The sequence below is a fragment of the Phaethon aethereus genome (genome assembly GCF_964289735.1).
Source record: "Phaethon aethereus genome assembly, chromosome: 7".
NCBI classification, from domain to species: domain Eukaryota; kingdom Metazoa; phylum Chordata; class Aves; order Phaethontiformes; family Phaethontidae; genus Phaethon; species Phaethon aethereus.
Window position 1 is genome coordinate 2,288,339 of NC_138583.1, and position 11,945 is coordinate 2,300,283.

Consider the following 11,945-nt stretch of genomic DNA (forward strand, 5'->3'; position numbering starts at 1 on the left):
GGGAGGGATTGACCCTATAGGAAGGAAACGGCAGCTGCCAGGACACCTGCAGTGAGGAACGGTTTTCTTCTGAGCTCTGGTAATTCGTACTTGCCATGGTATGGTCACTGGGTTGCTATACACACTTCATTTTCAGTACCAAAAAATGTATGTAAAGATGACAGGAAAAATTATTAAGGCTAATTGGACAATTTGAAGAAGATGACTGCAGGAGATGAAACCCACTGTTTAAGCAATTTAAATTTCATTTTGTGCTACAAAGAGATTTGTGACGTATATCTAACTGTTTCATTGCTCCCTCCCTTCTAGATGGTTTGAAGGCTTTAACTGGGAAGGGTTGCGAAAAGGGACACTGACACCTCCTATAATACCAAGTGTAAGTTTTCCTACTTATTTTCTCCTTCCTGGCCAATACATTTTTTTACACGAACATTGTGGTCTTGGGGCACTAATACACTGGAGTTAAGTAGCGACAGCGTGTGCCTTATTTCTTCTGAAGATGCTTGAAGAAGGCACGTTTGAGACATTTCCAGCTATACTTGGTCTCCAGGCAGTCTCTTCCAGGAGAAGGCAGTTTAGGGAGGGCATGACTGCAATGAAATGCTCTTTGCAGCCAGAGGTCGGGGCAGGATCACTCACTACTACACATTTTTCTCTTCCTCACCTGCTCCACTTGTTTCTTCATCTACTTTTCACATTTCAGTGGAGAGCTGACACTTTCACCCCTTCTCTCAGATGTGTCCTCTTTCTTTCTCTTTTATTCTTATTTCTTTTCACAAAGCAAGTGGGATTTGTATGCCATCTCCCTTTTCCTTTGCGTCACCCTTTCCCTCTGTCTTTTCCCTTTTGTGCTTTTCACCCTTTTTTTCCCGGCGTCCGTGTCCGACATGAAAAGCCCTGTTACTGCCTAGTTTATGTTTAACTGGGAGCAGACGCGGAGGGACAGCTCAACTCATTTTCCTTTGGAGCAAAGCTCTTCCTTTGATGTCTTTGTGAGCTCTTTACCCACAAAGCCTGCCGCAAAGGGAAACCAAACAGGATTAGCTGATAGAAATTACCTTGGCCCCTTCTGTTCTGCAGCCTCCCTTCCTTGTTTCAACTTAATCCCTTTCTCTCCGTGCCTCTCCCGCGGGATCACCGAGAGAATGACATTAGCAATCGTGTTTAATTGCACCCCGTTGCTCCGTCCGCCCGTAGTGCTGCACCTCCTGCAGCAGCGGCAGGCACGGCTCTGGGGCTGAAGCTGCCATCCCAAAGTCTTCTTAGCAGCTATGAAAAAGCAAGAGGGTTTTCTGTCCCCTTTCTGCCCTATGGGCTGCAGAAACTGCTGGTGGTTGGTGGGAGAAAGGCAGGACTTTACAAATATCTGCCTAAAGCAGGATGCCCAAAGAACGTATAAATGTTTTACAAATCAAAACTGTGTTTTTTCCGTTAAGCTTCTTTTTAATGACTATTAGTCTGTCAGCAGTACTTGTACATTTCAAGTCAGATAATAAAGTCAAGCTTGCTCCTTTACATCCAGTTTCAATTCCTGGTTTACCTGTGCAGGATGTCAGTGTAGGCTGAAAATGTCCCAATGTGTTTTTCTAATTGTTTTTAGTGGATTTTTAGTTTAGTAAGAGCATTTCCAGTACTGCTTTTACCCAATATATGCATGGTCCCTGCACAGGTAGCAGTGTAATAGAGATGTTGCATGCCTATCCCTCAGCTAGTACTGGTACGGCAAAAATCTCACCATAGCTCCAAGGAGCTCAAAAAGACTAATGTTTCCTGCTCCTCAGGTGGGATTTTTTTTTTTTTTTTTTTTGGTAGTTTCAACCTAACTTCAGCATGTCTGTGTCGTGTTGTTATTTTATTAACGGAGACTTCTCAGTCACTTTATCTTTTGCATTTTAGAATCATCAGGATCTTCGACACGTAGATGTGGCACGTAGGATGTGGTTTAGTGGTGGACTCAGCAGTGCTAGGTTAACGGGTGGACTCCATGATCTTAAAGGTCTTTTCCAACCTAAATGGTTTTATGATTCTATGTCTAAGCCTCAGACAGCACAACAGGCAGCAGTGACTTCAGTGGTATCTGCTCTCTGTGAGCATGAATTGCTCCCTGACATCCCCAAGCTGAGATGTTGCTCCACCACCAGAAATGGTCTCTGCTCCTTTGGCATTGCCTAGAGGAAGGCTGCACTCCAGCCCATTCTGCAGGAAATCACATGCTCTTTGCTTTTGCAGTTAGGTCCAACGTAGTAGGAGAACAGGGTCGTGTGAGCACCCAGTTCACTTTGTTGGCATTATTTCTTGACATCATCAAGACTGTATGTTCGTGGGTCTGGTGACATCCTACGACCAGACGACCATGTCTGTGATTGCTCCCAAGAGAGTGATCTGCTGACACTGTTTTGCCAGCACACCACCACCAAGACTGTCCAAAGTAGACAGGAGCATCCTTCTTTCTTCAGAGGAATCCTTCTTCCAGGAAGACTTCTCAGTGCTGACAGCCATACATTGCCCTAATTGCAACTCAACACAGATGATTCTTTCCTAGAGCTCTTAGGAGTAATACCTTCTCTAGACATACTCCTGAGATCCTCTCTAAAACCTGCTTCCATTAACTACTGAACCTCGTCAACCCCAAAGCTGTCAGTCCTGCTCAGCCTTGTTTTCCACAAGTTTTTCCATTGCTTTGGCAGAAGTCCCAACTGCCAGTAAGGGCCATAAAGTGACCTAAAATACACAGTTCTGGGAGAAGAAATCAGGTTCTCCTTCAATCAGTGCACCTCTCCTTGTTAGCTGAAAAGGAGCCAGCAGGGCTAAACATAGAGACTAACTTTTTTTTTTTTTTTTTTGAGAAAAAAGGCCTTCCCCAGCTCTTAAACCCTCATCAAGCAGTTAGGTGGTACTACCAGTGAGGCAATGAAAGCTGCTCCTTAGCTCTTACTGCACGGGATTTTAGGAAAGATCTCAATTTACAGCCTGCTGCTAGGGCATTGCTTCAGGGAGTAGCTGAGCCTCGGTACCACAGCTTAAATCTGTGATGGTAGCTGTCCTGAAAAGCTTCTCCTATTTCTTGACTCTTCCAAAGACTTGTGTCTTGCATCACAGCTCTTGCTTTTCAGAATGACATGCAAATCTCCGTGCCATAATCCATCTCAAACCCGTGTGTTGGTAGAGCAATCAGAAAGTTGATACCGATCTTTGCACTTTATGTTCTTGGATGGACAGAAGATAAATCTGAGGACATTGAGAGGGACGTTTGCTCCTACGTCTCTGACAGTGAAGGACTGCAGGCCACATAGGTGACCTGGACCTCAGAGCTGTATGGAATCACACATAACAGCATTAGCATCACAAGATGTCAATCAGCAGAGTAGTAACTCATCCAACCTTTTTTCCTCAAATCGTATTTCTTCTAAGAAAAAGAAAACCCTCAACATTTGAGATGATGAATATAATCAGCCTTTTTATTTTGTCAGACAAACACAAAAGGCAATCTGTTTCCCAAAGCAGGACTTACTTCCCTTAAAGCCTCATCTAACCAGAGCTCAAAAAACAGTGCCTGCACTGCTAGGTGCTCGCAGAGCATACATCTGCAGAGGAGCCCCGGAGAGCTCCATAGGTGCTTTCACCCGGTGCTTTCACTTACGCACTGTCCATCACCGCTGAGAGGCTTTCGCAAGACGCTCCAGCTCATGCGTGTCCTCCGTGAATGGCCACACCGACTGCATCTCTTACACTTTGGTAGCTGCTATCTTGTACATACATCCCTGATGCTTCTGCTCCTGGAAGGAGAGCTCACATAGGGTGGGCTGAGAAAAACAGAGGGATGTGGTCCGGCCCATGGGACTGTGGAGGAGGCTGAGTGTGGAGTACAGCAAGGGTGAGAACCTGAAGAGCGAAGGCTCTCCAACTCAACAGTGCCAGCACCAACAAAGTAAACAGATCCAGAAAACTTGCAATGAAATTACAGTGTTCAGTGCACAGTGAAGCATCTCATCACTCTGTAGTACTCCACTAAGCTTTTCGATCAAAATTAGTTGGGTATTCAAGAATCTTAATTTTCCCCAAGATGTTTTCAGCAGCAGGAAAATGCTGATGCAGCTGGGCAGCAAATTAAATTTAGAGCTGAAGTTGGAGCTCTTGTTGATCAAATAGTCTTTTCCCAAGGCTTATAGCAGCATCCAGCATCAAATACATCTCCTGGACTGCAGGCTGGGCTCCGGCCATGCCTTCTCTACCAGCTGCACACGTGAAGCAGATAAAAAATACAGCGTTTCCTCCTAAGGCAAGTGCGGTCCCCTCCAGCCTGCACTGGCTACTTGGAGTATGGCTTAAAGTACTGATTTTCTCTAGTAAGACACTGATTATTTTGGTCTGGAGAGCTGCTGGTCTGTTTTTGTATTGTTTCATCTTTTTAAATTGCATTGAATGTATCAGGGTCTCTATAAGAAAGTTTCGGTCATCCTTGTAAAGCAAAAAAAAAAAGTAGACATTATCTAGCTACGGTAGATTTTAATTAACATTATTTCCAAAAAAGAAACATACTTGGCCTTCATCCTAGGAAGATGGGGTTCTCTGGGAGGCTCCCTAGACTGAGCAATACTTGTCAGGAAACTCGAAGGCGGCAGGCCCCAGCTCACAGCTTCAAATTCAGGATCCTGGAGCCATAAATTGGAAATCCTGGGCTTTGGGGAGGCCCAGGGCTTTTCCAAGTCTTTTCTGATGACCTTGTACCAACGGGTAGGACAGTTGCTCTTGAACTAGAGACCCTAGAGGGCCTGGATCATTAGAGTAGGGGGGCTGTGGGAAGTCCTCCTGGGATTCAGCAAAAAGTTGTGGAATGTAGAACTTTTCTGGCTTGCTGCCATTAGCAGTGAATGCTTTTGAGTGATCACGGTTGTGAGATGGAGAGGAAGTGTCTGCAGAGGTCCACTTTGATGACCGTCCCCTTCTTGTCACTCTCTTCTTTCCACAGGTTGCATCTCCAACAGACACAAGCAATTTTGACAGCTTCCCAGAGGATAGTGACGAACCACCCCCTGATGACAACTCAGGATGGGACATAGATTTTTAATGTATTTCTTTTACCTGCTTCTGCCTTGCTGAAGACAGCTTCCTGGGACATGGCTGCCAGCGAAACCGAAAGAATTGGGGAGAATTAGTGCTCGGGGTCACCATGATGCCTTGATTGATGCTGCTACAAGTAACTACAGTGGCATTAGGACTTATTGCTTAGTTGACAATAGTGCTCTTCATGTTTTATGTTCAAACTTAAAATAGCAGTTGACATGGTGGTCCTGAGGCAGAGCCTTTCACCAGTAAAGAAATACGTTTTCTATCACCGCGACAATCTTGCTACGCTCTTAATTCTAAAAGTCGAGAGATACGTAGTGTAAGACACACTTAATTCAAGGTACTGGCTTTATGGGTAGGATCAATAGTAATTTATTAAGTGTTGTAGCTAAATACAGTGCAGGATTTGGGCTACTCCCACCCTCCAAACTCTGTAGGTCTCCTACTGTAGGCCAGTGTAGGAGCAGAGGAGGACCACAACGGTACTGGTCAAAGAGTTCACGTCAAAGCAGTGGTGAAACTTGTCCTTTCTGAGCAGTATTCTTGACAAGACTGAATGTTACCTTTCCTCTTTCTTTCTGAGAAATTGTTTTTTAGCCTGGTAAAACAAAAGCACAACTGCTCTAGATCCTATTAAGGCAGATATGGGTCGCTTCTCTCATACAGCTGAGAACATACTGTAACATGACGTTTGGGTTTTTTTTTTCCTTTCCCTTGGTAGAAATACATAACTGCATGAAAAAAAAAATCATAAAATTAATCCATTTTACATATAAAATAGTGCTTAAATAATGGTCCTGTAATAAAGTGACAGCAGCCCGATGGTCTTATTGATTAGCTATTAGGCATAAAACTAAGCTTAATTTTTACCTTTTTAGAACCCAAAGGGAAGACGTAAGACCCGTAATGTACTTTATAGGTGCTATGTACATCCTTCATCTCTGAATATAAATGGAGTCAACCACCATTTCAGAAATATGTAGCAACAGGCATTGTTCTCCATCACGCTCATAGATGATTTTACGTCTCCATGTCTGCATCTGTTCCGTGTTTAGTCCAAAACTAATTAAAGTAAAAGGTGGTACAGGGCCAGTTTGCTGGCTCTGTTTGTAATATTGCCCATAAAAAATGTAATCCTAATGCTAATGCCTCGCCAGGCGAAGGAGCTCCACAGGAAAGTCAGTGGGATTAAATGGAAAACCAATATTGGATGTGCTTGTGTGAGGTCTCCGTGTCTCTGGTGTACCAGGTCCCCGGTGACGGTGGTTTAAGGCCCCAAGTCAGCTCATACGAAAAAAAGAGCTGGGGAAAACAGTATTATTGCGTGTACACGTTTTTCCCCTTACTTCCACTGCTTTTCCTTTGCTTTAGCGCAGCCTCTTCTGATTTGTAGGACGTAACAGAGGAATCCTGTCCTGGATGCCTGCTTGTTGCATATGCATAGGACTAAAAGTTTATTGGCCTTCAGTCTCTATGACAGACCCTGCCCAAAAAATTTGCAGATGCTGCCCCATTTCATCACAGAGCTGCCAAGAGCTGTTGTATACGCTGGAAATCGAAAGATGAACTTTTGCTCAAAAGTTTTGCCTATGTAATACATGGAAAATGTTATGTTTTAACAGTAAAAAATTATTGATGGGATCTGATGCTAGATCCCAACTCCTTCCCATGTTCTTAATGAAAGCGACTTAATAGAGCGTATTAAAAAGATATTTCTTCCCCTTCTTTGACAGCATCAGCAATGTCTGCTGTTTGCCAGCGAACTAAAGAGCTCGGTCATTGCGACCCCTTCGAAACCAGTCTGTGTCGCTGAATTTGCTCCCTAGTTTTCCGAAGGCAACACTGTCGGCACAATAACTTCAGGTTATTTCCTATTCACTAATCATTAAAACTTGTTTGCCTTGAACACCATAGGGAGTAGACAGTAACTAGGCCTACCGGGAATTACTCATGCAGGGCAAATAACACGCTGGCTTTGCAGCCTTTCTCTGAGGGTTGGCAAACACCGAAAGCCAGTGCTGAATACTAGGGCTAAAATAATCACTAGGCATCTTAGCAAACAGGCTGCTGCCTAGAAGCCGAGTCCTTCACTCACGTCCCCCTGGTTTTTCACTCGATGGATGCGGTGACATTGGAGGAGAAAACTTGTTGCATTTGTTGAGTTTCTACAGAAGAACGTAGAGGGGAGTTTGTCCCAAAGTTGCCGTACTCAGTAGCCGAGATGCAGTTGTCAGTCAAGGGGTTGCCGGGAGGAAAGAGCATCACAATGATTTTGGGGGGCAACCCAAAAACCTTACAGGAAGAAAGTTTTAAAATGGGCTGATGAGTTATTTTTCTTTCTTCCTATCCCTTTTTCCTTGTGCCACGCACGGTAATTAATACCTGCAGCGTGCGGCATGCACTGTACCGAATGTAAGTTTATTTTGATAGCAAACACCTCACTCGACTTTCATCACTTTCCCTAAGCATACTTTAAACAACATACTTAGCATATGTATATGATAAACGCCTTCATTTATAAGTAATATATTTGAGTTGCATTATATATATATATATATTCACAGCAACGGATTGACTCTGTGTTTCCACTTACTGTCCTTTCTTCTTTCTCTCTTTTAATACATGGGACAACAGCGTATTTACGTAAGGGGAAATCAGCTCCCGTATTTAAAATGAGTGTATTAAGATTGGTGTCGTTAAGACACGGACGATCCGTAGCTTCTCACAGTGCTGCATTATCCATAGCAAACTCTTATTTAAAACAACAGGACCACGAGCGAATATTTATGTAAATAGGTATTTTCGTGTTGATATTTTGTGGTACACATATAACTTTTTCTTTTAGAGTTCCATGGCATTATTACTTCATTTTCTTATTTGTAGTGTAATGTTTTTAGATCAAGGTAGACTTGAATTAATGTCATAATTGTCAGTATTATTAAACTTTATGTCAACTGTACTGTTAACTCATCTGTCCCATAGTTCTAGAACATGACTAGCTATCTGGCATTGTTGCAAGTGCCTTAAATCCATGGCATCTTATAAAAAAAAATTACAAATTTGGTGTTATGCTGCATGACAAAGACAAACACACCTCAAAATGTCGTCCTTTCTTAGCTTGCTGCGTTTTACAGTTCTTTCTGCTACCAATTTCTAAGCCTTTATTATATAATACTGATGAATTACAGAAATGATGAAGTTGTTCTCTTATTTCTGTTCAATGTACCAGAGCTGTGTATCTGTTGATGAGATACAGAGTCATTTCTGTGAAATGTATAAATGTTATGTGCGGGTCAAATTAATATATGACATTCTATCAGTCCGTAGACAGGTATTCCTGTTTTGCTAAGCTGTGCAGATTCAACCCATCGTGCCGTCCAGCGCCAACCTCCCGTCTTACACAAATACAAACCCCGTTAGAAATCTCCCGCCCGGAAAAAATGACGAGCGACGCAGTACGCAACTCGACCTGCGGTTTTTTGACCTGAAACCCCGACGCAAAGGCGTAGCGGGTTTGCACCACTCAACAAAACAGGATCCGTGCTTTTCCCCCCTCCCCGACTCCTTCTATATGCAGCCCACCGCGGAGGCGAGCCCTCCAGCATGGAAAGCTGGAGGAAGCTCCTCGTCCTCCGCAGCTCCCCGGCCACGTAACCCAGGCGAGACGCTAGACTTGGGTGGGTTTAGGGCTTTACCGGCAAAAGGGGAAATTCTCGTTTGGAGTTGCCTATCGTCCCGAGTCCCAGCTTGCGCTGTTTTTACACTGGCCCTTCATTTTTTATTCTTACTTTCTCCAGTTTTCTTCTTTCATGAAAGAGGTTTTGTTTGTCGGACAAATGTCGGTCATCCACCGGTTGTCAGCCGGTTGCACTCTTTTGATGTAGATTTAAGAACTTTTTTTCATAAACTTTAACTGCTTTTGTTTTGCTCTGTATTTTCCCTGCAGCTGTAATTGCCGAGTGCCTGTTGTATACTTTATAGAGTTGAAATAAAAATAATTACTTTTGAACAGCGTGTTGACATCTTTCTTCCACGGCAGAAGCTGAGCGCGGGAGAGTGCTGCTGCTTAGCGATTAAATCGGGTATTTTATTCTCGTTTATCATGGTACGCAGTAAGAGATTATCGAACAAAATGTACGATACTTGTAGATTAGTACCGGGGTCCCAGCTTGCATCTTCACCTGGATTTTCTGCAGGATGTGAAGGCGAATGGCCACAGTTACTGGACTTCAGTGCTTATCTGAGCACTGGCATCGCCCTGAGCAGCCTGGCCGAAGGGGTCCGAGGCCGACGGGAGTCCTGCTCCCCAATTTGCTTCCAACCCAAATTATTCTGTGAGCATGCTAAGCCATAAGCGCATTTACAGCATCTTTACTCCTCAAGGATGAAGAATTCACTTTATATTTTGATTGCTGCCAATTTAAGCGAGTCCAGGGCACGCAGATGGGAAGGGTCGGCATTTCCAACGCAAGCTGCATCATCCCTAGACCGGATGTGACTGCCAACGGCACCTGTGTCAAAAAACACCGGTGTCCTCCTTGTCACTGTCCCTTACAGTTAGTGCCAAGCAGTGGCGACGCAGCAGCACAGCCATGCGATGTCATGCAGACATCACCACTGCACATGGGGATGACGCCGACATTTTGCAGCATGCGGCATGTTGAGGCTCTGCCTGTACCAATGGGTTTAAATCCATCCCTGGGAAACTGCTCAGTCCCCCGTGTGACACAACTGTCTTTAAATACTCAGTGAGGTCAAGGTTAAGGGTGTGCTTCAGTGCTATGCGGGCACAGAGAGGGGTCAAGACTGGGGAAGGTTTGATGGACTGTCTTGTGTTTGTGTCCATTGCTTCTTGCCCTGTCACTGGGCACCAAATGTCTTCTTTACACCCTCCTTTCAGGTATTTGTAGACACTCATAAGGTCCCCCTCAGCCTTCTCTCCTCCAGGCTGAGCAGAACCAGCTCTCTCAGCCTGTCCTTGTATGTGAGATGCTCCAGTCCCTTCACGATCTTAGTGGCCCTCTTCTGGGCTCTCTCCAGTAGTTCCATGTCTCCCCGGTACTGGGGATCCCAGCACTGGACCCAGCACTCCAGAGGCGGCCTTGCTGATTCTGAGTGGAGGGGAAGGATCACCTCCCTCGACCTGCTGGCTCTTCCTAAGGCAGACCTGGGTGCTCACCTGGGAGCTTTTTTCTTTTAATCTGTATCCCCATGCTCCGCTGCTGTCAGTGCCGCTGCATTCCCCTGCACGGCTCCGAGAAGAATGACAGCACGGCTTGTCAAATAGGCAGAAACGACAGAAATCTTCCAAAGCCCTTTTTTTTTAATGAAGCTGATCACACCTGCAGGGTCACCTTATTTCCGAATCTCTTCAACGCCTCGGGCTCGACTGTGCGTTTCAGATTGGTGTTCCTCAGGCCACATTCACTCATTCACACATTCACCGCCACAGGAGGCGGCTAAGGGAAGACGAAGAATAGTGACACCTCCAACAGTGACTTGTGACAAAAGGGAGCAAGAAAACACCCTTCCACGAGGGAAATTAATCTGGTAACTGCCTAAGCAGGAGCCAGGAAACGGCGCAAAACGGTCTTGCAGGAGGCGGCGATCCCAGCTGCAAGCGGGGAACGCAAGCAGCAGCGCGGGGTGACGCGGCCCTCACCCGAAACGGCGAGGGGAAGGCGAGGATTTCGGGGCAGAGTGCGGCCCCTCATTCTTGCCGGGCTGAAACCAGCAGAGGCCCCGGCTCTCCCGACGGTGGCGGGAACCTGCGCCGGGCGCTGCCTCGGCGGCCCCGCGTCCCCCGCGCCTTAGGGGCTGGCCGAAACGTGCCCGGGCGGTTACGGGCCCGGCCGGGCCGCTGGGGCCTGCCAGGGCCGGGAGCCGGCTCTCAGCGGCGGGCCGCGGCCCTCGGGCCGGTTCCCCTCTCCTTCACTCCGAACCGAGCGTTACGAGAAGTCGGAGGCGCGCGAGGCCGCCGTGGGGGGGAAAAATCCCTCTAATCCGCTCGGGTCCGGCTTCCCCGCCTGCACGCGCGCGGCCCTGCCGGGGGCGGCACCGCCCCGGCGCGGCCGCCAGGGGGCGCCGTGGTGCCGGCTGCTCGGCGCTGCCCCCTCCCGGGGCGGGCGGGGGGGGGGCAGGGCGCCGGTGCTGGGACCGGGGGGGAGAATGGGGGGGGGCGACCCCTTTGATCTCCCCGCGTCAAAGGGGCCGGGAGATGTCCCCCCCGCCTCCCCCCCCGTGCCGACCCCCACGGGCTGGGGTCAAGCGAGTGCGCGGGCAGGAGCGGGGGAGGCGGCGGGCACCGACGGGGGGTGCGGGTAGGGTTCAGACCCCTCCCTCGTGTCCCGTGTCCCCCCCACGCCCTCCCGGGACGGGGGTGCGGAGCGACCCCCTCCCTTCCTGCAGACCTGCGCTGGCGCCAGGAAGGGCGAGGGGGGGCGAGGGGTGCGCAGACTTCTAAGGAGACCAAAAGACCCACTGTGCCCCCCGGGGGGACACACACACGACTCTCTGCACCCCACCGCGGCTCCCAGCCACTGGGGGGGTGCATGGGGTGAGCTGTGTCCCCCCCTTTCCCCGTGTTGTGTGTCCCCCCCCCCCGCCGGCAGTGGCGGCGTCGGGGCGTGCGGAGCATCTGCCGTGGGGCGGGCGGGGGGGCCGGGACGGGGCGGGGGGGGTGCGCCTGCCCCTGCGAAACCCCCTCCCGCGCCACCGGCCAATGACGGAGCCCTCGGGGCGGGGTGGGGTTGGTTTTTGGGGGCTCATGGGCACAACCCCTCCCCGGGGGGGGGGAGCCCTTTGAAACCCCATCCGCCGTGCCCTCCTCCCCGAGGGGGCGGGCGCAGGAGGCAGCCCCCGGGGGTATAAAGGCGGCG

The 11,945-nt window shown here is 48.1% G+C and overlaps 1 protein-coding gene across 2 annotated transcripts in view; it reads left to right on the plus strand.

Moving 5' to 3' along the window:
- PRKG1 (protein kinase cGMP-dependent 1) overlaps positions 1–5,068 on the plus strand; it is a gene marked incomplete at its 3' end in the record, with an annotated part of 511,845 nt that extends 506,777 nt beyond the window's left edge. For both annotated transcript variants that reach the window (XM_082002384.1, XM_082002383.1), the window contains exons 17-18: positions 310–376; positions 4,970–5,068. In XM_082002384.1, the coding sequence (XP_081858510.1) occupies positions 310–376; positions 4,970–5,068 (166 nt within the window). The remainder of the gene's footprint in view (positions 1–309; positions 377–4,969) is intronic.
- Positions 5,069–11,945: the final 6,877 nt, after the last annotated feature.